Here is a 26,929-nt window from a genome sequence, read left to right on the forward strand (position 1 = left end):
ATGTGGAAATATATTTGGAAGAACTCACATGTTTAACCTAAATTGGATTACTTACTGCCAAGAGAAAGGAGGAGGAGGGAGAAAAATTTGGAACATAAGGTTTTGCAAGGGTAAATGTTAAAAACTATCTTTGCATGTATTTTGAAAAATAAAAAGCTATTATTATTTTTTTAAAATCCATTTTAAAAATTATGTAAGCTTCCAAATGTAGACTGTTTGATTTTTGTCGTTGAGTCCCTTAAATATAAATATATAAATATAAATTGCTTTATGCATAAAAAATGATAAAATTAAACAAAATAAAATGAGAGCTGAAAATGGAAGAAATTTCCAATGATCTAATAGGAAGAAGACTAATAATGTCTATTAAGAAAACAGGAAGTATACATCTAAAAGATGTTTTAGAACGATTCTATCAATAGTAGGTAGAGGATTATGACCAAACTATTTATTTAATTTCAATGAACAAAAGGCTTAAGTTGGAGCTACCTATTATGGCTCACTAAACATTATAATAGAAAGCAGAAATGATATTAAATTTAAGCTAGACGAGACAAGATCTTCTGGTCTGGAGAGGAAGAAGGGATCATGGTGAGAGGGATGTCTTTACTATCAGAAGGGTCCAGGACACAAACAAGGTAAAAAATCATTACCTTAGACCAATCTCTTTTTTCGTTTTATTCCTATTTCTTCACCTAGTTCAAAAGAACAGCAGGAGACCTTCTGATAAATGCCTTTCTGAAATCTAGTTAAACTATATCTACAGCATTAACATGGTCTACCAGCCCAGCAACCCCATCAAAAAAAGGGCAGCCAAGTTAGTTTTTGTATGATCTGCTCTTGACGAAGTCATGTTGAATCTTCCTTTTCCCTATATTCACTAATCTATCCTTTAATAATGCAATCTAGGGCCATCTCTCCCAATTTTTTTGCAGAAGTGAGATCTATGACTAGATAGAACACTGAATGTATTATCAGACTTTTTTTTTTTTTAAACAAATTGGTTAGTTTATTGAACTTTCTCACCAACTACCTACTTTTTCTAACAAAAGATTATTTTCTTATAAGAGACTGTTCTTTGGGAGTGAAATGTGGGGTGGGGCATATTGGGAAACAGGTGATATAAAAACAAAATATATTAACAAATTATTTTTCAAAAATAATACTTTCTTGGACTTTGCCAGGAGTCACTATGCTAATTTGCAGACTCCCCTTCTGTGCTGAGAGAACAGGACACTTATTCTTTTAAGCCTGTGGTACTCTACCTATTCTTTCAGATCTTTCAAAAACCATAAATAGCATTAGCAATTACATTTATCAGTTCTTGCAGTACCCAAGGATATAGTTCATCTAGGCCTGATACTTTCAAGGGTCCTCTTACCACATAACTAATTACCTTATTTATCTACTTCCTAAAACCCTTTATATTCTATTCTTTCCAATCCAAAGATCACTCTTCTTGGTAAAAAAAAAAAAAAAAAAAAACAGAAGCATAACAAGGAGTAGAGTAATTCTGCCTTCTTAGTCTCCTGTTATCACCACCTCATCCACATTGTATAAAAGTCCCATCCTCTCTTTGGATTTTTTTTTTTTTTTCCAACATGGCAAAAAGAAAAAGCAGGGGGAGAAAAAAAAAAAAAAAAAAAAACACTTTTACTGTTCTCAGCTTTTCTTGCTGGCCTCAGCTTCATTTGAAATTCCTAATACTCTTATTACTGGGCTATGTCTAATTTTGTCTTCAGTGTTGTACATGTCTTTGAGTTCCCTGAACATAAAAACTGATCATATTAATCAACAATCACTGTATTCCGTGTAAGCAGAACCAGGAGATCATAGTACACAGCAACAAGAAGATTGTACAATGATCAATTTTAATGGACATGACTCTCTTCAACAATGAGATGATTCAGGACAATTCCAACTGTTCAGTGATGAAAAGAGCCATCTACACCCAGAGAGGACTGTGGGAACAGAGTATGGGATCCACAACATAGTACTTTCACTTTTTTTTGTTGTTTACTTGCATTTATTCTCATTTTTTTCTTTTTGATCTAATTTTTCTTGGGCAACATCATAATTGTGGAAATATGTATAGAAGAATTGTACATGTTTAGCATATAATGGATTACTTGCTGTCTGGGGGAGGGAATTGGGGGGAAAGAGGAGGAAATTTGGAATAAGGTTTTATAAGGATGAATATTGAAAACTATGCATGCTTTATATTTAGCTTTATATTAAAAAGCTTTATTTATTTTAATCACTTCATATTGATTAAAATGGTTTTTCATTAGGACTTCAGGAGAACATTTTTCTGGAAGCTTTTCATTCACCTAAGATCTGGCTTTTCCTAAAGAACTTTATCCCATGTGATTCTACTGTTGCTTTCCTACAGACCTCATGTAAAATTGTTAGAAAATATAAAATTTAACTCTGAACCTATAAAATCTTTTCCTCCAAAAGTCTAGGATATATCAAGAAGAGTTACTTTCTCCTCTCCCCACCAGACTATTATCACTGTCCCCTAAGTAACTAGTTCTTCTGAACAGGAAAAATCAGATATAATTTTTTCTCTCTTCTCTCTCATTTGGGGGGGGAAGGGCACTTTATAATTTAATACATAGAGAGAGAGAGAAGATAGAGGTATCTTCTTCCCCTTTCCATTCAGGCTAGTTGAGATGTTACTGGCTATTTTGTTTTGGGCAAAAGGAAAGGGAAAGCACTCCAACATATATATGAATAACTAAAGTCTATCATTTCTACAATAGCCTATATCTCTATGCCAGGCTGAAGATCTGTTTCCTGTCTTGCCTCTTTCATTATTCTGTCCATCCAGGAAGTTCGAGTTTGTTTCAATAACAATTTCTCTTCTGCCTCTTGAGATCTTTACCAAAACACTTCCCAGCATGCTTCCACATAAGTAGATCTTCACGACAATGTTATTTTACCTAGCCCTTTTTACTTAGGCCTCTCCTGTTGGACAAGGTATATGTTTCCCAGAACTATGTTGCATGTGTAAAGGATCTCAATCAATGTAACATATTTAATACTTTCCAACTGTGAATCTTGAACACTTTAACAATTACATACGATAACTTCATTAGGTATTATATCTAATTAAGAGAGATGCTACTTAATATAACATATGAAAAAAAGACACTATAAATATTAGTTGTTATTGTTACCTGAATTTGATCTCAAAAGAAGGAGAAAGATTGAAGGAGTAAAACTACAACCTTAACACTTTTTAAAACTTAAAATTAAAAAATCCTTAAGTCTTTATCTATTTCAAAGTCAAAAAATTCAGTTACCAATTCTTCCATTGTACTCAGCACTATTTACTTTTTATCTAAAAGTAAACAAAGTCACTTTTGCAATAATCCAGGAATTTACTTCTACTTAGCACAAAAACAGCTATTAAAATTTCCTATTTGAGGATCACACTTTCCATAAAATTAGCTTCTACTGTTAACATGAACAAGTTAATTCACAAAGCTATTCATTTCTACTCAAAAATCTCTTCTATTTCTATCTCCCCACTTCCAAATGCCCACCTTCTAACTCCTTTTCAAACTCTACATACCATTAAATAAATGGTCAAAGAATATAATCAGTTTATTCTATAACTATATTCTATAACCATCAATAATCATATGAAAAATGCTTCAAATTACTACTACTACTAACAATGGAAATGGAGATTAAAACATCCAAGGTTTTACCAGATACACAACAGACTGACAAACATGACAAAAAGGAAAATGATAATTGTTAACAATGTGTGGGAGGACAAACTGTTGAGAACTGTGAATTGGTACAACCATTCTGGAAAGCAATTTCAACCTAAGCTCAACAGATCATTAACCTACTAAAAACTAAACAGATCACTAAGCTAACTTTGCACTTAGCAATAGCACCACAAAGTGAATACCACAAAGAGTTAAAAGAAAAGAGAATGGCTCCAAATAAATAAAAATATTCATAGCAACACCTTTTTTTTTGGGGGGGGAGGGTATTATACATATATATATAAAACTGGAAACTAAAGGAATGACATTCAATTAGGGAATGGCTGAGAAAATTATATGTATGAAACAGAATATTATTGAACCACAAGAAATGATGAAAGGGATAGATTTAAAAAAAAAAAAAATAGGAAGGCCTGTATAAACTGAAATAAATTGAAATGAGCAAAACCAGAAGAACAATTTATACCAAGATTACAACATTGTAAAGAAAATACACAGAACAGAAAAGAAGATTCAGACAACTCTGAAAACACTATGTAGAACGTATACTTAAGCAATAAGTAATGAAAATCCATGTACAAATCTCTTTTCCTACTCTACATATACAGAAATTTGATGTAAGGCTCAAAAAACAAAAAAAAATTTTTTTTTTAAAGAATTCTACTACAAGTTTAAATTTTTTTTAAGAATATACAAGTTAAAATCTCAATAAATGCATTCGTAGTAATAATTATTTTAAATAATACTATAATCAGAAAAACTTTCTAAATTCAATGGATCAAAATGACAAACTTGCCTTTGTTTTGTTTCCTGTAAATAAAAGTAAAATTTAAGATCCAATTATTTAAGATACATTTGATAAAATGTACTTAGTACTGTGCTGAATTCTCACTCAAATCTTAAGAGCAAAAAGAAAAGGAAGAACAAGAGAAGAAGGGAAAAAAAAGGAGGCAAAACTGGTGATGCAAGAGTTTTGTTTTTTTTTTTTTTTAAAGTCTACTTTATACAACTACTTATTTTGAAACCTAACCCTGTTAGGCAGAGAGACATTATGGCAATTATCCCTATTCTACAAATCAGAAGGCTGAGATTCAGAAAGATTATGTCATTTGTCGAAAGTCAGAAGCAATATTTTTAAAAAGGCCATAATCTCAAATTTTTATCAAGTGGTTAATGACAGATATAGTAGGCATATGTAGTACCAACCTAGAAGTGGGAAGGAGGGAGAGATGGTGTTGGACTTGGGGGAGGAAGGGAATGTGGAAGTTAATAATATTAACCTCATTTTTCTTTAGGCAAAATCCTTTTTCTTAATCAAAAGTTGTTGGCTTACCAAATTAGAAAGTCAACTAATTAAATTAATTATTATATTAAAGCTGGAATGAGGTGGGTTCTTAGCAAAAAAATTAAGAATCTACCACATTTCTTCGCATAGAACAACCAAGAATCTTTATCCTATCCCCCAAATACTTACATAATTCCTTCAGTCAGCACTCGTTTCCAAAAGAGAAATCAAATTCAAAGCATTTTCTATCCATTATCTTCCCCCTCAAAAAATTTTGTATCTTGACACTACCCATTTTTACCCCTAATCACAGCTTTCCCAAATCTCCAGCTATACAATATATTTGCTTTTTACAATAAGACGACTATATGAAATCTCTCTAGTACAACACCAAAAGTACAATAAAATACAAAATTATAAGAGACTCATAGACTTAGGACATGCTACTCATATTACTGTGCTTCAGATCCTCACATTAATCCACTTCAATGCATCACTTCAATGGAGCACAGGATTTCTCTCTTACCCATTTACAATTGCCACTAAAAAAAATTTTTTTTTAAAGGGCATGTATTAAAAAAAAAAAGCATCATCAAGGTTTATGATCATGTAAGTACAGATACAAACTGATTCATGAGGACTTAAATCAAGATATAACATAGCCAAGAAAACAGGTGTTTGACCTGAGATTCAGGTCAAGCTCTAAATGTAGTAACACCAACAACTACAATTGGTAGCCTATTTCTAATTTAAGTAAATTTATAGTGACTGGTCCATAACCAGGTATGAGAGTACTTTTGAAAACAACAATATAAAAAATAACTGTTATGCCAAGTCTGATTTAACTATCATAAAAGTATTATAGAATAATCTATAACAGAAAAAAATATATAAGCATAAACATGTTCATATAATATGTATAAACAAGAATACCTTTGTATTTTATTTTGAACTACCACATAAATGCTACAATACGCTTCTTTCAATCTTTATCTCCTTACCAAAAAGAACCTTTTGCTTGATGTGTTATAAGCATTAGTTAAGAGTAATTTCCGTCTTTTGTGACTTAAAATCTTTTTACAGATCTGGGGAGAAGAGATTTTTCCAGTGTTCATAGAATAAGAAATAAAGTAGAATTACCCCCCTCCCTATAAATTACTATGACCCATTAATTAACCTTTAAACTTGACACCACTACCATATTCCATCTCCCTAAAATGTGATCAAATTCCCAATGAGGAAAAGAACATAGCTCACACTATTACATGCTTCAATTCCCAAATGTACATAAAATGAGGGAAACCAAACATGCCTTGCTAAAATAAGCTGAAGATGCCAGAAGAGTGTCATCCACCAACAAACATGCATGAAGTGCCTATTACATACCAAGCACTAGACTTGGTGCTGAGGATCAAATACAAAAGTGAAATAATTTCTGCCCTCAAGGAGTTTACAATATACAAGAGAAGGAGGTAGACCTAGATGAGCTTACCTGACCAAAGTGTGCAGGGTAGCCCAGCATGTGCATGTAGAGCAATTTTGCGACATTCCGACAGCGGTATGTGTTGTCTTCTTCTCTAAAAGATGACCGGATGGCAGCACATTCTTTCTGGATCATTTCTCGTTCTTCTGCTTGGGTTCGGGCTGTCCGGATAGTCCGGATCAGCTCCCGAAGCCTTATGGGGGCTGGCATCCTCTAGAGAATAAAAATATATAAATGAAGATGATTACACAAAATTCTCAACTAGCCAAAGTATTCAAACATTTTGCACTACAAAATCATAATGCCTGAACATTAAAAAGGTTAACTGTGTGCAAGAATTCACCAGAGTTTAAATTCCAGCACCATTACATAATGTACCACTTTGTACTTACTACCTGACATCTTAGGCATGTCATTACCATTGAAAAATGAAGGACCTGACCTCAATGAAATAACATCTGATCCTGTCCTTTCAAGCTTTAAGAGTTGAAGGTAATTTTCTAATTGTGAGCATAAGGTACAAAACACCATTAGGGTTACCCTGTATAAAGTTACTGCCAATGTTCGTTTTGTCATCCTTCAGTATGAAAAAGTTCATTATTAAAATCAGTTAAATCGGGAAACAATTCAAATTCTATTAAATGAGTTCGGTAAAGACTTACATTTAACTTTAAGGAAGCAATCATTACTTTGCTCTGAAAAGCTATAAAACCATAAATACATAATAATGGAAACAGAAAAATCTACCCAAAAGTCACTAAAATATATATACTCTTTGATTTGTGATACCACTATTAGGTCTATATCCCACAAAGAGTTCAAAGAAAGTGGAAAAGGGCTCATGTAGACAAAAATACTTATTACTACTTTGTTATAGCAAAAAACTGGAAACAAAATAAGTGCCCATCTACTGAAGAATGACTAAATAAATTAGGATATACGATTTTGATGGACTCATTCTACATAAGAAATGACAAAATGGAGAGTTTCAAAGAAATCTGGGAAAAGACTTAAATGAACTTTTGGAGTGACATAAGTATAATCAGAACAATTTTATACAATATTATAAAGGAAAAACATTCTAGAATGGCTTGGGAATACAAATCAATGTAATGACCAACAATTTCAGAGATCTGAAGATGAAGCATGCATTCTCCTGACAGAGAAGTGATGGACTCAAGATACAGAATAAACATTTTTAGACACAGCTGGTTTGGGAATTTGTTTTTCAGAGTTATGCAATTCTGTTACAAAGGCTTTGCTTTTCCTCCCCTCTTCCTCTAGAAGGGAAAGAAGGGGTAGACAAGGGGGAAACAGTAACAAAAAGAAATGATAAAAGGGGACGTTTGATAGAAAACATCTTTCCAGCCCAAATACAAGTCTTAGACTGCTGGATGCCCCTTTATCATTAACTTCTTAGTCAAAATTCTATAAATTTACAAAAAGATAGTAAAAAGAAACAACCAATAAAATACTATCAGCCATTCTATGTACTGTTCTCAGTTCTGTGTATTTCACTCTATATGCTCATACAACTTTCCCATGTTTCTCTGAATTCCTGAATTCAAATTTGAATTTGGATGAAACTATTTTTTAATGGTATAATATTATCTCACAATATTAACACACATAATTTTATTTTAAATACTTTGCAACTACAGAAAGTGCTACGATGAATAATGTCATCACCTTGGGGATAATTTCAGTTCTGTCCAACTCGCCATGACCCCATTTGTGATTTTCTTGACAAAGATACTGGAGTGGTTTGCCATCTCTTTCTCCAGCTCATTTGACAGATGTGAGGCAAACAGGGTTAATTAACTTGCCTAGGATCACACAACTAATAAGTATTTCAGGTCTTCCTGTAGTTTGATTTTTCTCAATTCTAAATCATTTTTCAGAATAACCAGGCCAATGCATAGCTCTACCAAGAATATATTAGTATGTCTATTTTCTCAGTTTATGCCCACTTTTTTTTTTTAACACATATTAACCCATCTTTTAACATCCAGGGCAATTTTACAGGTATTACCTAAAAATCATTGATTTAATTTGCACTTCTATTAGGGAAAGGGAAAGAAATAAGCATTTAAACTGCACCTACTTTGTTCAAGACATTATTATGCCAATCACTTTACAAATATATTATTAGCAATGTGGAACATTTTTTCCAACATGATTGCCAAGAGTTTCACTTCTTCTTTCAAGAACTGTTCATATTCTTCTAATAGTTATTAGGGAATGGCTCTTCATCCTACATATTTTCATTAATTCCTTATAGGTCTTCAATAATAAAGTTTTCTAACTGAATGAAAAACATTTATTAAATGCTTCTTATTGACTAGGACAGTATTAAGCAGAGTATACACATACAAAGGATCCTTAAGAAACTCTCTTTCCACCCATTCTAATAGCAAAAATGGGAATAAAATAGGGAAGTAGTTTACAAGAAGTGTAAGAATTCACAAAGATAGTAATATATGAAGCAATCAAATGATATACCCTTTCCAAAGGTAACAGTAGTTTTGATTTCATTATAGTTTTTAAAAATAAAAAGTGTAAAGTGGTAAGTGTACTAAAAGGTGACCGATTTCCCCAAAGATTAATATGCCAAGGATCTGATCTCTGGTCCTTCACGTCAGAGAATGAAGCGCCAACAAAATGGAATGACCAATATCAGATTTATCTGATACAAAAAAGTTTCCCCCAACTAGGCAGTTTTATTCTAGTTGCATTAATCTTGCTCATAAAGAAACTTTTAAATTTTATGTCTTCTACATCAGGGATGTCATACTTCCAGGTAGCAAACTAAATAACTGGAATTTGATTAAAATGTATTTGGGAAACATTTAACTAAATATATGAAAATACAACATAATTTAATTTGTGGTTGTCTAAGTTAATATAAAGCTGAAGGGATGCACTTCCATTTAAATTTGACACCACTAATCTAAATCATTAATTTTATCTTTTATGAGCATCCCATCTACTGTTTGGTTGATAGTCCTCCTTGTAATCATAGATCTTACAAGTATATCTCCATTCTTTCTCCTCTTTGAATGATGTAACAATTTATATTTAGATAATGTATCTATTTGATATAGTATATAGTATATCTTATATACTCTTTAATAATTAGGCTGTTTTCTACTATGCTGTTTTCCAATTTCTTTAATAGTTCTTGTTAAATGAAATTTTATTCGTTTTCTTGGCCCAGCAATATATTCTTGAGTTTGCTGAATAAGAAGCTACCTTTCATTGTCTAGATCTCACTTATCTGGTTTTTTCAATTTTTTGAAATCTCACAATGTTAATGCCTCTTTTATTCCTTTGTTTTCTCCATTCCCTTGAATTTCTAAATCTTTTGTTTCTCCAAATAAATTGTTATTTATTTTATTTAGTTCTATAAAGTAAAATAGCTTTTTGGAAGTTTGAGTGGCATAGCACTAAATCTCTAAATCCATAAATTAAGTTTGGGTAGCATCATTCTTATTACAAGGAAGATATCACATAATGAACTGTGACTATTTTAGTGCAACTTATTTTTGTAAATAATTTATTATAAATTTATTTAAGCCCCAAATGTGCCTTAGTATGTTAATAATCAAATATTTTATGTATCCCTAACTGTGAGCTCTTTTAATTAGGCCCTGGTTTGTTTTTTGTTGGGTTTTGGGTTTGTTTTTATTTATTTTTTTTTGGGGGGGGGGATGTCCTTCTATTTCCAGTGCTGAATGATTAGTAAGTTTTACCTTGCATAATTTATTTCTCAATAATTTCTACCCCTCTCTAGGAAGCTAGGTGGGTGATTCAAATCCTGACTCAGATACTTATGGCTGTGTGGATATCCCCATTTTACAAATGAGGAAAACAGAGGCGCTAATAAATAAGAGACTTGCTCACGGTCAGGGGGCTAGTAAGTGTCAGAAACAGAATTCAAACTCAGGTCTAAGTCCGATAGTTTTTCCATGCTGCCTCTCCAGCACAGAGAGAAAAAAAATACACAGAAAAGTAACATGAGAGAGCACTGGAATGAAAGGGGGCAGATTATGAACAGCCATGAAATCTAGGCCAGAAAGTTTGAACATGACTCACTACGGGTTCTTAACTTTCTTTGCATTATTAGACTCCTTTTTGGCAGCCTGATGAAATCTATGGACCCCTTCTTAAAATCGTGTTTTTAAATGCCTAAAAACTATTTAAAATATGTAAGATTATGAAGTAAACCAATTACATTAAAATGCAGTTGTCTTAATATAAAAATTTTTTAAAAGTTCACAGACTCCAGGTTAAAAGAATGACTGTACTAAGCAATCAGTCATTAATGAAGAGCTTAAGCTAATAAGTGACATAACTGTGTGTATGAATTCAAATTCAGGATTTAAATTGAGGGGAAAAAAAGTGGGAGAATCTGTTGGGAGATTAGGGCAGCAGTCTAGTTAGAAATATGTGGACCACTAGGGCAGCAATAGGGAAAAAATTCATTCTAACCAAGTACATCAATTTGAAGTGACAGCATAGTATTTACATTGAAAAAATTCTGGCTTTACTCAAACCCAGTCACTTACAAATCTCTATGTGACCAAACCAAGTCCCTTACCCTTGCAGCTTTCAGTGTCTTCATCTGTGAATTGAAAGAGTTACACCAGATGGTCTCCAAGGTTCCTTCCATTGGAGCAAATCGTGGAAACTAAGCGAACCACGACTCTATTTTGCGACCCGATTCTAGAGCTAGTTCAATTATGTCTGGCCCAAATTTTGTCCTTGAGAAAATTTTATTTAATTGTGGGAATTTACAGAAAACCTACCTTCATTGTGTGAACTTAGCCCCATGTGTCTAGAAAGCTGGAACATTGTCTACCTGCTGCTTGGAAACCCCTAAGGATCTGGCTTACATGAACCAGAAACTTGGTCAGATCTGAAGACTGATACAAGACATTTTAAAATAACAGTACAAGGCATATATCTTACCTAAAAACTGGCTTCATATAATCATTCAGTTGTTGCCATGTTTCTTTGATTGTAATCAGCCATTTAGGGAGAGAGACACCTCTTTGGTGATTTCAGGCAACTGCACCTGTTTGCTCTCCCTCCCCCCTCCTTAATTGGAAAGTTCCTAAACTTTCCTTCAATTAGAAATCAGATTACTTACTGTTGTATTCTGGTTAATTGTTTTCTTTTAATTAATTGGCCACATTTTACTGTTTTTAATATATAAAAATCTGTCTCCTCCCATTTTAGGAATCTGGCCAGTCTTAAGGCGAGGAAGAAGTTATCAAACAGATAATAGAAAATTTTTTTTTTAATTTTTGAGTTCTAAATTCTCTCCCTTAGCCCCACCTACAATTAAGAAACCACTAGGGAAGTTATATAAAATATCTAATAATAATCTATTTTTTTTAAAAATCTGATCTTTAGATTATGAACCACTACATAGAATTTCCAATCCCTCTAATTTTGTCCGCCTGCATTTTGGATTTCCTTCACAGGCTAATTGTACACTATTTCAAAGTCTGATTCTTTTTGTATAGCAAAACAACTGTTTGGACATGTATACATATATTGTATTTAATTTCTACTCTAACATATTTAACGTATATTGGTCAACCTGCCAGGGGGAGAGGAGGAGGGGAAAAATTAGAACAAAAGATTTGGGCAATTGTCAATGTTGTAAAATTATCCATGCATATATCTAGTAAATAAAAACTATTAAATTTTTTTTAAAAATCTGATCTTTATTTGTGAGGGACACAGGGTAAAGAGAATAGAAAATTACTATCTTTCAAGAACCTAAAGTCAGTCAGCTAATATTTACTAAGAAACAAAGAAAGACTAAAACTAACCAAAATTGATCCAGATCAACTGAGGACACTGAAATAAAAGGTAAACTTAGATACAAGGAGTTAATTAAGAAACTTCCTAAATCTAGTCCAGATCAATGTGATACAAAAGGATCACCATAGAAGTTTAAGCACCTTAAATAAAGGGGCAGTCGCTGGGTAGTTCCTAACCCTTAACTTAAATTTATTAAAAAAGGAAAAGGAAAGACGTTGTTAGACTAGATTACCTCCAAAACCCCTAATTCTCCCACTGCCATATAAGTAGTATTTTAGTATAAAAAAAGTAATTCTGCATCCACACTTTTGTTTGGGAGGGAATGGAGGGGAGTTAATGATTTAATTTCTGGTATCCTGAAAAATATAATTTAAAATAAAGATGTCAAACTGAATGCCTCTGTCAGACCTGCAAAACTCCAGAGTGCTACTGGTAACTAATTAAAATGTAATTTGGAAATGTTTAACAAAATAAGTAGGAATACAATGCAGCATAGTTAATGTGAATTTGTGGTTTTCTAAGTCAATAAGCTGCTAGCAAGAATCTTTTTGAGTTTGATACACTGATTTAACATACAAGCAAAGGAAGATTTAGAAGACAAGTGCATTAAAGAACACTAAATAGGCATTGACATGTGCTAGAAATGTCCCTGAGCCAAGTCAGTCTTTCAAACAGCTCATTAATACTTATATAACATACTTCCATCCCTATCCCTTAAAATTTTTAAATATTACACTTACAATGCTTACAATAATTCCCTGTGTATAGGAGAGGCTTGAACAGTGTTAAATAAATAACTAGCTGTCAGTAACATCTTGTGGATAGTTTTGGAATTATATTAATGAACATAAAGAAATCTGCAAAATGTAAATTCCTTACTTATGATATTCTAAGAACATTCAAAAACAGGAAAATGTGGGCTAGGACACAATTTCTGAAACTAAGAACATTTCTTCTATAAGAGCAACTCTATTATTTACTAATAGGTTAGCAGGAGCAAAATGGGACTATGTCTCTTCCCTATAATTCAGTTAGAACCTTACCTGCCAACAACAGGGTTCTAACAATAGAACTAAAGAGGGAGGAAAAAAAAAAAAAAAGGCTTTAAATTACTAAAGGTCTACAAGTTAGTTAAGTGACATATATATTTTTAAACTTCTCTCTCTTGTAGTTAAACAAATTTTCCCCAATTTAGTGAAAGTCCAACAAGAATTTTTTTAATCTGAATTTCTTTTCCCTTACTCTCAGTATACTGGAAAACTTTCTTTTCCAAAAGACAGAATTAAAGTTTCTGAAGTTATTAACCATGAAAAGGTGGAAGGAGAAACTGGATTCATATATGGGGTGAGGGGAATCTGCAACTTAAAGCAAAGAATTATCATTAAAATCAGATAAATCAGGGTTTTCTGAGGTCATAAAAAATGTTTGCAAGATTCCTTTTCCATTCTTTTAGATAAGGTATAAAGTTATTTGAAGTTATAATTATGTAAAATATGTAGTGGAAATTATGTGATCACTTCAGGGGACTTATTTTTTGCACTAATCAAGACCTACCAGTGTTATTATTAAGTATGTTGTAAGCATCATAGGAAGTTAACAAAAGGAAACAGTGGCCATAATAATTTATGCTTCTTGAAGTCAGAGAAAATATAATAAAACTGAACCTGTAGTAAAAAAGAAAAGTAATTAATTCAAATTTTGCCTCAGACACTTACTAGTGTGTGACTTTGGGCAAGTCACTTAATTTTAAAGCAAATTTAGCCTTGTTTTCCACATCTGTAAAATAGGGAAAATAATAGCATCTAGCTCTTAAAGAGTTGTAGTGAGGATCAAATGAAACAATATTTGTAAAGTACTGTTGAAACCTTAAAGTGATATATAAATGCTAATTCAAAAAAAAAAGGATAAATACATCTAAAAATATTTATAGATTAAAAGAAAACAATGAAGTCCTCACATTCAAAAAAAATTAAGTAGCTAATAATTATAAAGTTTCAGTCATATACGTATAGCTAAGATGTATATGTCATTCTTAAAGATTTCTTTCTAAAACCTCAGCTCATTCATTACTTTACTTTTCATATCAATATAATTTATAAAAAAGCTTAAAAGAGAGGGAAACTATGTACTCTGGGCAGAGCACTAAGAAATAGTAATAAAAAATTTAACTTAGTATCAAGATGAAGTTGAAACTATTTTCCACTAGAAAGGGTTGATAAATAGGGAACAGATTAATAAATGAGTAGTGGGAACCTCTGGCAAGGAATTTTATATTATGTGGTTTGCTTAAGTACGTAAGGTGAACATGCACAACCCAGAAGCTAGACCTCACTCCCAAAACTAAAACTAAAACAACTCTTTTGCTAATGTTGGATTTTATGTACTTTAATTGGTTTGAAATATTCAGCTTTGAATACCAAATATTTGATAAGACTATAAAGTTTTTAAAACTTTTTTCTTTAAAAAAAAATGGAAATTCAGCTTCATAAATTCCTATAACTTTCATATTTTATTATTCCCAAAGGCAAGAGATGCTCCACTGGCAAAACAAATACCAACTACAAGCAGTGGTCCAGGGCAAAGCAGTCATGTATCAGGTTACACTGTGACTACTATATTGTAACACAATTGGGAAAAAAAAAAAAAAAAAAAAAAAGCTAGTCTTTATTCATAAAGTATCAAAAGTTGCAAATATACTTCCTCTCAAGTCATTAAACAAAATATGACTTAACTATTTAAGAAAACTTAAAGAGTTAATTTTTTTAGTCAAACTTCCAAATCCCCAGATAAAGTATACTACTTATTATCCCTTCGTAATATACCCTTTTATACCCTATATACTAAAGTCTTAGTTGATGACTGAACACGTTTAACCAGTGAGTCGGATGTGTTTTTCTGTTTTTTAACTTTATGACTTCTTATAGAGGCACAGATTCATGCCAAAGTTAACTGTTCAACAGTGCCACTCCTTCAGAGAAAAGCAAATTTGTATTTGTCTTCATAATGCAGATGACACTTATCTGGTCTTTTTATTTTCTTTTAACTATTCAGACAAGTTTTTCTAATCAAAATAATGAAGGGGATGCTAATGTAGACAATTTCACAATGGAATTTTTTTTTTAACCTACAAAAGATAGAAATATAAATTGCCCCCAATTTAAATTGCTTGTAAATGCTATTTGTAAAAAGCTGAAAGTAACAAAAAGTGAAAGAAGTTAAAAGCAAGAAAAGACCTGGAATCTACACATATAACACTAAATTAAATCATCTTGAGAATCTAGAACAACTAAACAAGTTGTCTTTGCAGACAGATTATAGGTGTAAATTTGCTGAAGCTTTAAAATGTTGGAATACAAGTCAGTTTTAAGTTTGATACCAACTTGATAGTTTTTTTTCCAACAATATTCCTCAAAATTGCATCTTATAGGTGTTGAGAGAATATTTGCATTTTACTAGATTGATGGTGTTATAATACAAAAATACATTACTTGAAAGTTCATAAAGCAAAAGCCCTTGTTCCGCTCAAAGTGGGAAATTAAAAAAATCACCCCACTAAATTAAACCATTATATATCCTAAGTTAATGTATGTGCATATATATATGTATATACATACATATATAATATATATACACACACACATATATCAGATCTTCTAATTCTACTATAGAAAGATATAATTAAGAAACTAACATGCTAATAATAAATATCTGCATATTCATTACTTGTTCAGTGTTCCCTAGCATTAACAGTAGCTTTAAATCACTTAATTTATCTGAGTCTTTTATAAATAGATATACTACCTACAACAGGGGGTTATGAACAAAGTAAACATTAAAGTGCTACAGAAATGTGGGTAGTAACTAGAGTGAATAAATAGCCCTAGTACATAACATTAAACTATACTTGTCTGAAATCTTTGTGAACTTGAACACTTATTACAAGATTACTTCTTACAAATTTTAAATAGCACCAATTTCCTCTAAACGCAAAGGACTCCTTAGTTCAAAAGTAAACACAAAAGCATTAAAAGGGCTAAAATTAATAAAAAATTTAAACATTTCCAAAATGTTCCTCAAAGTGAGTCAGTCATATGACAAAAAATAAGATACACGGAAACAGTTGAATATTTATACTGGAAAACAGTCTCCACCCGAGAATACATATAGCTAACACACAAGATTTTATAAAACTACAGGATTAACATCTTAGTGAAAAAAACAATCAGTAACGCATAGAACAAGAAAGTATTATACATCCTGCCTCCGACTGAAGTCAAATTTTACCTCTTATCACTGACTTTTCTGTGAACTCAAGCAAGTTTTTCCACTTCTTTGCCTGGGTTTCCGCAGCAATGACACTGGAATGATTCAGTCCCACTCAACTAACTTGAAATGGCATGAAGAATAACTAACGAATTAGGTGTGAAATACTTCTCGCCCGCCTTTTCGAATATTGTTTAGAACGCATTAGGGCCCTATGCTTCCTCAATGGGGGGGTCCCAAAAACATCAGATCTCTCAAGTCAACGAATGCTTTTTTTAAAGGGGGAGGGGATAACAGAACTTGACTTCCGAAGTTAGTGAAAATTACTAGCAATAGGCACAATTACAGCCCGAAAAGGAGACTGTCAAGATCCCACTGAGTTCTCCTCTGGTGTGAACAAGCACCTAACTTTCCACCTCTTCGGGACGAACCCTCCTCAAGGACACCTCCCCCCACCCCCATGTCCGGAGGTGCCCGGGAGCGCCGGGTGCCGGACTCGCCTTCTCCAGCTCCTGCTGAAGAAAACAGTCGCAAACTGGACAAGCCGTAGACGACGAGGGCCAAGAAAAGAAAGGCACGTCCAGCGGGGCTGGAGAGGCCACGAGCCCCTTTCTGGGGGCAGTGAGGCCGGCCCCCGCGGCCCGGGGGCTCGGGAAGCCGGGCTCAGGGGAAGGAGAGGGCAGCATCCGGCGCTAAGTTTCAGAATCAGACAATGAAGAGGGTAGGAAGCAGGTGGGAGCTCCGAGGAGGGACGCGCCGGGAAGTGGGTGGGTGTGTGCACAGCAGGGGGGAACGTGTGGTTGTCAAGTTTCAGAAAGGTGGGAGGGTCCCGCCAGGCAGCGTTCGCTGGTCGGGCGCCTCTTCTGGGGGGCAGAGGCCAATTTGGGGGGTGCTGTCGGGGTCAGAAGGACTGAGGGGAGCTGGGACTGCCAGCAGCCACGCGGAGGTGGGGCCCGGGACCGCCGCGAAAGCCCCAGTTCCCGGGGAGGATCCCTCCAGAGACCGGGTCCGCCCGGAAGAGTCAGTGGGCCGGAGCCCCGCACTCCACGCGCGACCAAGGTGGGCGCGGCGCTCAGGGCCTCCAGAGCCCAGGCGGGCTCAGGCCTCGGGCGGCCCCAAGGAGCCGCAGCCGGGCTGCCCCTCCGGGCTCCGGCCTGCTCCTCCTCCTCCCCACCCCCCTACGGCCCGGCCTCCGGGCTCAGCCCTCCGGTCTGACAGGGGGCTTCCGGCCGTGCGCTCCCCACCATCGAGAAGAGCGGGAGGCAGCGGCTCCGGGTGCCGCGAAGGACACTCACCGGCCCGAAACCTCGAGTCAAACCGGCAGCTCCGGGGGCGGCGGCAGCAGTGGCAGCAGGAACCGAACATCCAAAATGGCGGCTCCCTCGGCCTCAGCACCGCGACAGGCGGCGGAGGGATCCGGGCCGGGCAGCAGGGCTTTAATCAGCTTCACCCGCTCCCACCGCGGCCGGGAGAGCCCCAACGCCCTCCGCACCTTTGCCCAGGGCCCCGGGAAGCAGCCTTCGGCGCCCCCGCCACTCCCTTAGCGCCCCGGAACCCCACTCCCTCCCAGGACTATTTGCCACGGTGGAAGTGACAGCATCTGGACAGGAGGCGCAAAACGAAGCACGACTCGGGGCTGTCACTGATGACGAGAGACGCCGCTGCCGAGTCACCGCAGCGGTGAGCCTCGCCGAGAACCGTCCGGTCAGGCCCCGAGCCCACGGATATTCGTTCCGGGGGGCGGGGAGTGGAGGCGTGGCGATGAAGGAGGGGCGGAGTTTCCTCTGGGAGGACGAGGAGAGATCTGGCGGGCAGGCTGGGAGGGGGAAGGGAAACCTGCTCAAAGCTGAGAGCCGGGGGAAGGAGGAAAGGAGGCTCCTGGATCCACGTGATGGGCCCCCGGTTAGGAGTTTAGTTTTTCCTTTCAGTTTGACCTTAAGGAGTGTTCTGCTGAACTTTAGGTCTGGAACTGAAGGGTTTTCCGTCCTGCTAGCCAAGCCAGAATCTCCAGCCTAAGAAACAAACAAAGACCGGCTCCATAAATGATTACACAGGCTGGGCCGGGCAGGGCTTGCAATTGAAATGTAAAAAGGGTTAAGGGGTCTCCTCCCCCGCAGGAGGGAGAGGAGGAGGGGAAGGAAGGTGACCTCCCGGGCTAGCAGCCTTCCGTGGTAAAGGACGGCGGAAAGGGAACCTGAATGAGTTTCTCCACCACGTGCTGACGGAGTGTCAGTTACCCAGTTAACAAGCATTTACTAAGCGCCTACTGTGTGCCAGGCACTGCCTCCGAGGAGCTCACAGCGGAGACCACAAACCCCCTACTAGGCACAAACCACAGATGATCCACTAGGGATCATCAACGCCCCAGCGCACAGGGGATGGATGAGAGAGACTAGGTTGAAAAACAAGGCAAGATTTTTTTCTTCTGAGACAAATAAACATTTGCTAAATTACGTGGACTGTATTCAAAAATGTCCACACGGCTCACAGAAGTTTTGCAGTCTACGTATGTATTCCCCAGAGCTGGGCCGGAAAGGGGCGCTCGACAAATGTTCAAGTGAAATGGATTATTTAAGAAATGAAACACTTGTAAAGCGCTTTACAAATAAATGGCTAGTTATTATTATTGTCACGACCACTAGCCACTGCACGAGGACTCTCCCAGCCAGCTTTCTAACTTTGTTCTTTGACCGGTGGCTCAATATGCTGATATGCAGAGCTCATGAAAGCAAGCCCCCCCCCCCCAAAAAGAAAAAAAACAATGAGGTCCTTTCCATTTCCACTGAAGGTTCTCCCAAGTTTTGCAAAGAAGCCCGAATTTACCTTTAAAAGCACTAATTAAGCCCTGCTCTTCCCTAAAAGCCCCCCCTCTGCCTACTTTCCCATTTCGGCCAGTTTCTGGGCTTCCTTATCAAGATTCAGTTCAAATCTCAGCTGCTGCTGAGGCCGCCCAGTCTCTTCCCTCAGAAATTCTCTCCTATTTACACTGTTGCCTCATCCATTAGACTGGGAGTGGCTTGAGTGCCAAGACCATACTTTTACCTCCAAGTTCCTGGCCCACAGTAAGCTCTTAATGAACGCTTTTCTCACAGAAAAATTCACCAACCTGGTTCCCACCCTAGGAGTTATCTGCAGTCCCCCCACCACCACCATCCTCCCATAAGCAATTATTCGGCAAATTTTACCTCCACAAAATCTTTTACACCCATCCTCATTTCTTCAGTCACACAGCCAGGAAGGTGGACCTATTCCTCCTTAGCTCTCCCCTGGACAACACCTAAAAGCAGCTCACTAATCTCTCTTCCCCTTCCTCGTTCCCTTCCCTCTCCCCTCCCTTCTTTCCCCTCCCAATCATCCTTTACATCCAGGCCAAGGAGAAATCCCAAAAGCATTCCCCTCCTCCAGGAATTCAAGCACCACCTCTTGCCCCTAGTACAGATAAAATGCCTTCTCCTCCTTTATTGTCTTTAAAGCCCTTCCCCATGGGCTCCAGCCTTCCTTTCCAGATTGTTTATTGCACGTCACTCTTCTCCACACCCTCCCAAAACTTGACATTCCGTTTCCCGCCTTAGGAAGTTCTTTTGCACAGGCCTGGAATGTGGCCCCTCCTAGAATCCCTGGGCTCCCTGAGGGCCAGCTCAGCTGCCACCTCCTGCCCCAGGCTTTCCCAGATTATGCCAGTGTCCAGTGCCTGCCAGGCTATACACACCACCCGAAAATAACTATGCAATCGCTTTGCAGATCATTTTTATTGGCCCTGCTTGACTTAAAAAACCCTTCACTTTCAGACTCCCTCTACCCGTTCTCCTATTTGACCTTCCTTCAGCACTCCAACCTGGCGTGCTTGCCATTCCATCCAGGCCCTCTCCCTCACACGGGATACTGGCCTTAGCCAACATTGTCCTTGCTTGCTCACCTCTGCCTCACCAAAAGCTCAGCCCAAGTGCTAAGCCATTTCCCAATCCCATCCCAGGCCCCTCTCTCCAAAATAATTTTACATGTATTTTGCATCTAATTTTTATATATACTTAACTTGCATATATGTTTATGCATAGTTATTTACACATATTGTTGAGGTGAGACAGGGTCTTAACCTTTTTTTGAATTCCAGCAGTTAGAAAAGTGCATGCACATAGTAGGCAATAAATAAATATTGATTAATTGATGGATTGATCAGAAGAAATTTGAGTTCCATAAAGGTAGGTAATGATTCATTTTGAGCCTAAGCATTGAGCCTGGCATATGGTAGGCACTTAATAAATTCTTACTGAATTAAATTGCTGAAACAAAGGATGTTGTTTTACTTTGTTGGGATTTTTTTGTTTTTAATTATTTTGTTGTTTGTTTGATTGTTTTTTCAAAAGAATCCTTGGGGAGATTTTGCCAAATGAATAAAGGTTGATTGCTTTAACAGTTCTCTTTATTTTTATTTATAATGTATATGCTACCTTTAATTCTATCATTCACTTGATATAACATTCACATATTATTATTAATACATTTTATATTTCAGCTTGACAGCAAGAAAAACAACATAAGAATTTTAGTCTAGGTATAAGACTGTCTTTCAATTTTTGTTATATCATTGATTAGTTTTGATTGTTTAAATCTTTTTGGACCTCAGTTTCCTCTTCTATAAACAGAACCCTGTCCACCTCATTTAGCTGTAAGGATCCAATAGTTTTAAAAATTGCATTTGTATAACATCTAAAGGAAAAAATTGCTATGAAATTGGGGAAAAGGCCTACGTAGATATAAGACATGATTTTTTTTTAAATTGTGACTCTTCAAAAAGTTGAATCAGCAGAAATATAACCAAAAAAATGAAGAGAAAAAAATTGAAAAAAAAATTTTTTTCTCAAAGAAACGATATAAAACAGGAAGTTTTTTTTTAGGAAACTGCAGCCTCTCTTTCTTTTGTATATTAACTACTATCTGACCAGAGAAAAAACAGAGCTGGTGCTACTTCCCTAAAACAATTGCTTAAGATTTATAGAAAGAGAAAAGAAAAAAATAATATTCCACCCAAAGTAGTTGGGTGTGGTGGAAGAAAACACTAATTGGATCTAGATTTGAATCTACTGTTGCTCCTCAGTACCTATCAAATGAAGAGGTTGGAGTCTCTGACCTATAAAGTGCTTTGCAGTTTTCAGTCTAACATCCTTCCTTTTTTAGGGGAGAAAAATCAAGGCCCAAAGAGAAGGGATTTATTTGTCTAATGTCACCCAAGAAAAGGAGACTCCATCAAGAATTGTTACTACTACACTATCCTGCCTCTGTAGTCTAACATTTCTTGAGCTGACAAGACATATAGACATATAAGGAATTCAATAATTATCCGTAGTGTTTAGTGCCAACTCATGAGAGGAAAGGGAACCAGAGCTATAAGAAAAGGCTTCAAGGAAAGATCTTTCATCTAATTGTGGATTTTAGCTCTAAAGGGCAATTCTACTCACTTGAGATGAGATATAACATTTGGGCTCTTGAATGACTCCACTAATATCTGCCACTGAAGTTATAAAGGGGCATGACATGACAGATGGAAAAAGGCTCTCCCTATAGAAAGAAATCCAGTCAGTATCTTTCCCAGGGGACTCTCCCCTCACGAGAGTTTGCTATGGAATTCAACTTAGGAAGGACAAGTCTGAAGAAATAGAAGGGGATCTGAGACCTGTCCACTGTTATAGCGAGAAGGACAAAACCAGAAGTTCTGCTCTGTTATTTTGTTACAAATGGAGTCACCCAAATCTATAAATCAATCTATACTGCAGAGAATTGCTTCCTTTTCAGTGTTTACATAAAGAACACAGAATAAGGATTTTTACAGTTCTTTTGTAACAAAATCATAACTTCTTATCAAAGCCTGATAGAAAAAGTTTAACTTTTTTTTTTAATTTTTAAATTTTAACTTTTTATATACAAAACATATTCATAGTAATTTTTCAGCATTGACCCTTGCAAAAACTTCTGTTTCAACTTTTCCCCTCCTTCCCTCTCCTAGATGGCAGGTAGTCCCATATATGGATTTATACAGTTATCTTATTGCACAAGAAAGATCAGATTTAGAAAGAAGGTAAAAATAAGGGTTTAACATTTTAATCTGCAATTCTGAAGAGGCCAGAACCTCCATCAAAACTAAAGCCTGGCAACCATTCTCTTAGAAGCATTATTGAACTCTCTCCTACAATGTGGAGGTCAAAGACCAAAGTTCTTCCCACATTCAGAAACCTTTGAAAATTACTGCCAGAGCTCCATTTAGGATGCTTCATAATGCAGTAACTTTTGAGAAAAGTCCTCTTGAAAATTACAGATATCTTTGGTGCTACAACATTGGTTTCTTATATTAATGCCTTCTGTGTAAAAGTTTCACAGAATGTTATAAACTATAACTGGTTAAAGTATGAATGACAGGGAGAACCTAGAATGTGAAGCAGCTTGGCCCACAGTAGAGAGAGTACTGACTTCAGAGGGAAGAAAATGTGGATTCAAACCCTGTTTCTGACATGCTGGCTCTGGGATCCTAAGCAAAGAATGGAACCTCTCAGTGCCCCAGCAAACTGTCAAAGATGGTGCAAATTCCTCACCAAGAAGATCCAAATATCACATGCATATGGCTAGTTTTGGAGGGAAGGAGGGAGAAAGAAACAGAAAGGAGAATCATTTTTTCTTCATTACTGAAGAATAAAACTGATATCCAGAATATGAGAGCCAGTCAAAATTAGTCCAAGACTTCTGAATCATTCACGGTTTTTCAATCAAATAATCAGATCTCCTTTTCTCCGTGCCTCACAAAATTCAGCTTGAAGAAAAATATTAGTAGTAACCTTTGAACTGAATGCCAAATACTGGTGTGGTTAAGAAGTTTTATTGGACAAACGTTGGGCTTTTTCAGTTCAATTTTGTATCTTCTTTATTATCTTATATGTCTCACTAGAGAACTACTCTATAATAAAACTTTTGAAACCAAACCAGTTTTTAAAAGAAATAAATGGAAACCATTTTGAATATAAATATGGAAATTCTGTACCCATAAAGTAGGAAATAAGACTCTGCAAAACAAAATATTATATTAATTTTTAAAAATCTGGTCATATTGTTTCTTCAACCCTCCCTTAATTCTGTTCTCATTACAATCTAAAAAGTTAGCTAAACTGAAGCAAAGAAGAACCCTGTAGAGATTAAGAGCAACCAAATAAGAGAAAAAATGTGCCAGAGGAAAAGTAGCTTAATACGATAAATGGGATGCTATGAAAGGCTTCGTTATAAGAATAATAATCTGGAAAGGACCTTGGAGATTAATCCAACCCCTTCATTTTACCACTGAAAAAACAGGAGCACAGAGGCTTCCCTCAGGATCCCACAATGCTATTGGCAGAGGGAAGGCTTCTGCTTCCCTGTGCTTTTCAAGTCACAGTCCTGTAATGGAAGCTCTCTAAGGACAGGGATGATTTTCTTTTTGTGTTTTTCCTCAGCACTTTCCACAGCTCCTGGCACATTTTATCTGCCATTCAGTCATTCTCAATCAGACTCTTCAATGATTCCATTTGAGTTTTGTTTTTCGTTTTGTTTTTTTGCATTTCCTTGGGCTCATTTTACGGATGAAGAAATTGAGGCAAATGGGGCTAAGTAACTTGCCATGGGTCACCCAGCTAGTGAGTGTCTGAGGCCAGATTTGAACTCAGGAAGATGAGTCCATTGTAACAACCGTCCCAAAACCTTCACAGGTAAACTTCAATGGATTTTCTGGCACATGATAAACACTAAATAGATGCCAGTAGATTGATTGATAGAATTCAGACCCAAGGACCTTGTTCTTCAGCATTTGAAGCCTCTGGTTAAGACCTTTTAAGTCCACATCACTCTAACTAGAAATACTGGTGCTACTAAATGGTTTTTGTTGGTGCTTGTCTCTCTGGCACAAATGGTAAATCTGTCAACACAGAGTAATCAAATTCAGTCATGCCTCCTGTGTGGACTTGGCAGAGTCTTCTGGCATGGCCTCCAGACTCTGTCATTAAAAAATATGCATTCACAAATTGCTAGCCATTCAATTCTCTAATAGCATCCCCACTTCCTAAGATAATGAGCCTATGGCTACTTTTACATTTTAATAATAGTAAAAAAGAAAAATGTTAATGTTGCTGTTAATTGAAAGTGCCTGAATCAGTCATTGTAGAAATAATCAATATGTCAGATCCATTTCATTCATTCATTTATTCATTCACCAAGCATTTATTAATTGTCCACTAGCTGCTAGGTATGGTGCTAAGCTCTGGAGGTGCAAAGCAAAAAAAAAAAACAAAAAAAAACTAAAAAGTAAACAAAGAATGAGTTTGGTTTTAGGGAGTTACCTATGGCTTGACAGATTAAAGGATTTGTCCATGGCCATAAAGTGAAATGTCCAAGGCCACAAAAAGGATGGATATAAAGGTAGGTTTTCCTGCCTCTAAATGTAACATACTACCCTGTACCCATGTCAGCTGCAGTCAGATTTGAGGGGATAATTTGTCCATTGGCTATGTTAGTCAACAAGCATTATTAAGTGATAAGCAAATATCACTGAGGCTAAAAGCACAGGATTTTGGATTGCTAGGGTTTGGGGTTTCAAGGGAAATTCACTTTTATTATCTAATGGGTTTGTGTTTCTCCTAATGCTTAACCAAAGGAACATGAGTGTTAGCTTGGAATGGGGAAGGGCAACTTTAGAACACAGCACACTTGAGGTAGACAAGATTAGAATCTATGTTACAGCAAGGGGGATCTGGACAGCAGTCATGGCAGTAAGAAGACTTTGGATTCCTGGCTACTAAAAGGTTTTGTTATTGTTCAGTTAATTCGGTCGTGCTCAACCCTTCATGAACCGGTGGAGCCTACTGTTTGGCCAAGATCCAGGAGTGGTTTGCCTTTTCCTTCTCCAGTAGATTAAGGCAAAAATAGACTAAGTGACTTGTCCAGGGTCAACAGCTGGTATCTGAGGCCATATTTGAACTCAGGCCTTCCTGATCCCAGCCCCAGTGCTCTATCTACTGAGTCACCTAGTTGCTGAGAAAACAGAAAGAGTAAATACCAGCCATACCAGCAATGATTCGAGGGAACTACTGCCCTGGAAATCATTTCAGGGGTACCATGAGTTTGTAGGACCTGGTTTAGTAGGAGTCTGGTCAAAGACCTTAGTCAGATTATAAAATTTCTGTCCCAGAGAATAATGTCCTCAGCAGATACTTTACATCTGGGAGGGTCCAAGTTGTAGAGTCAGTAATGCTTTATTCAAAGTTATAACTTCTTCTGAGGATATTTAAATTACAGCATGTATCTCAAAACAATCCCTTTCCATCTTTCTTACATCCACTAAAAATCCACAGCTACTTGTTAGAAAGAAATGTTTGTCTAGTACAGTCCTATTATTCCCTGCTTATGAATTTCAGCGCAGAATTTTCTTTAGCCAAGTGCTAAACAGAATGTGCTCCACTTCTGCATGTCTTCCTCCAAGTTTTCTCTATCAGTTTTTCCAAACCAGATTCCATCTTACTTTGTTTTCTAAGAAATTTGATCTCCAATGAAGGTATCTTCCTTTAATGACCCAAGAATCTGAAACCATCACCTAGCAACTCTTCCTTCCACCAGTATCTTCCATACTTATTAGGAACCTGGGCTAGAGTTGGTGTCTATATATTACAGTGATCTACCTGAAATAGATAAGGTACATCCTATGAAGGGCATCTGACTGATTGGAGCACCAAAATGACACTAACAAGTAAGCATTTTGAAGTAGCTGAGCTGTTTCATCCCATAAGCAAATAGAAAGAAATAACCCAATGGCAGACTAGTCTCTAATCTTTTAGCAGATTATAAACCCTCCTCCCCTTTTCTTTCTTTTACCCAATTCTCTGCCCATAGAAAGTCAGGGCTCTTCCTTCTGGACATTGATCAGGTATTGTTAAATACCTCAAAACAGCAGGAAGAGGGGGGAAGGGATAAGTTAGGAACTCTTTATATATTGAAGTTCATTTAGTCAAATGTAAATAGTGAGAAAGTAAATCTAATTATGTTTAAAATTAAAGTTTATAATAATTTGACTAAAAAAAGATATAAAGAAGAAAAAACCCTATAACCTAGTCTAGCAGTATTAGAAGAATAATTCTCTTCTTTCATTTTCATCAGATCCTGGAATTTAGAACTAAAAGGGGCCTCTGAGATTATCAAATACAATTCTGTCACTTTACAGATGAGGAACAGGCCCAGAGAGGTGATTTGACTTGTCCAAAGCCATACTGTCAGCTATTTCCACTTGATGGGCGTCCCCTCTCAATTTCTAAT

At 36.5% G+C, this 26,929-nt stretch overlaps 1 protein-coding gene across 2 annotated transcripts in view; it reads right to left on the reverse strand.

Annotated features, from left to right (window-relative positions):
• The window catches only part of AP1G1 (adaptor related protein complex 1 subunit gamma 1), a 60,209-nt gene extending 40,272 nt beyond the window's left edge, over positions 1–19,937 (reverse strand). The window contains exons 1-2 of one of the 2 annotated variants that reach the window (XM_074286043.1): positions 19,798–19,937; positions 6,524–6,727 (exon numbers count right to left, since the gene is read on the reverse strand). In XM_074286043.1, the coding sequence (XP_074142144.1) occupies positions 6,524–6,727; positions 19,798–19,827 (234 nt within the window). In that variant the 5' untranslated portion in view covers positions 19,828–19,937. Of the gene's footprint in view, positions 1–6,523; positions 6,728–17,907; positions 18,048–19,797 lie in introns of those variants that run through there. The other variant, XM_074286044.1, reaches the window with a different exon arrangement.
• Positions 19,938–26,929: the final 6,992 nt, after the last annotated feature.

The sequence above is a fragment of the Sminthopsis crassicaudata genome, chromosome 2, assembly GCF_048593235.1.
Source record: "Sminthopsis crassicaudata isolate SCR6 chromosome 2, ASM4859323v1, whole genome shotgun sequence".
Lineage (NCBI taxonomy): Eukaryota > Metazoa > Chordata > Mammalia > Dasyuromorphia > Dasyuridae > Sminthopsis > Sminthopsis crassicaudata.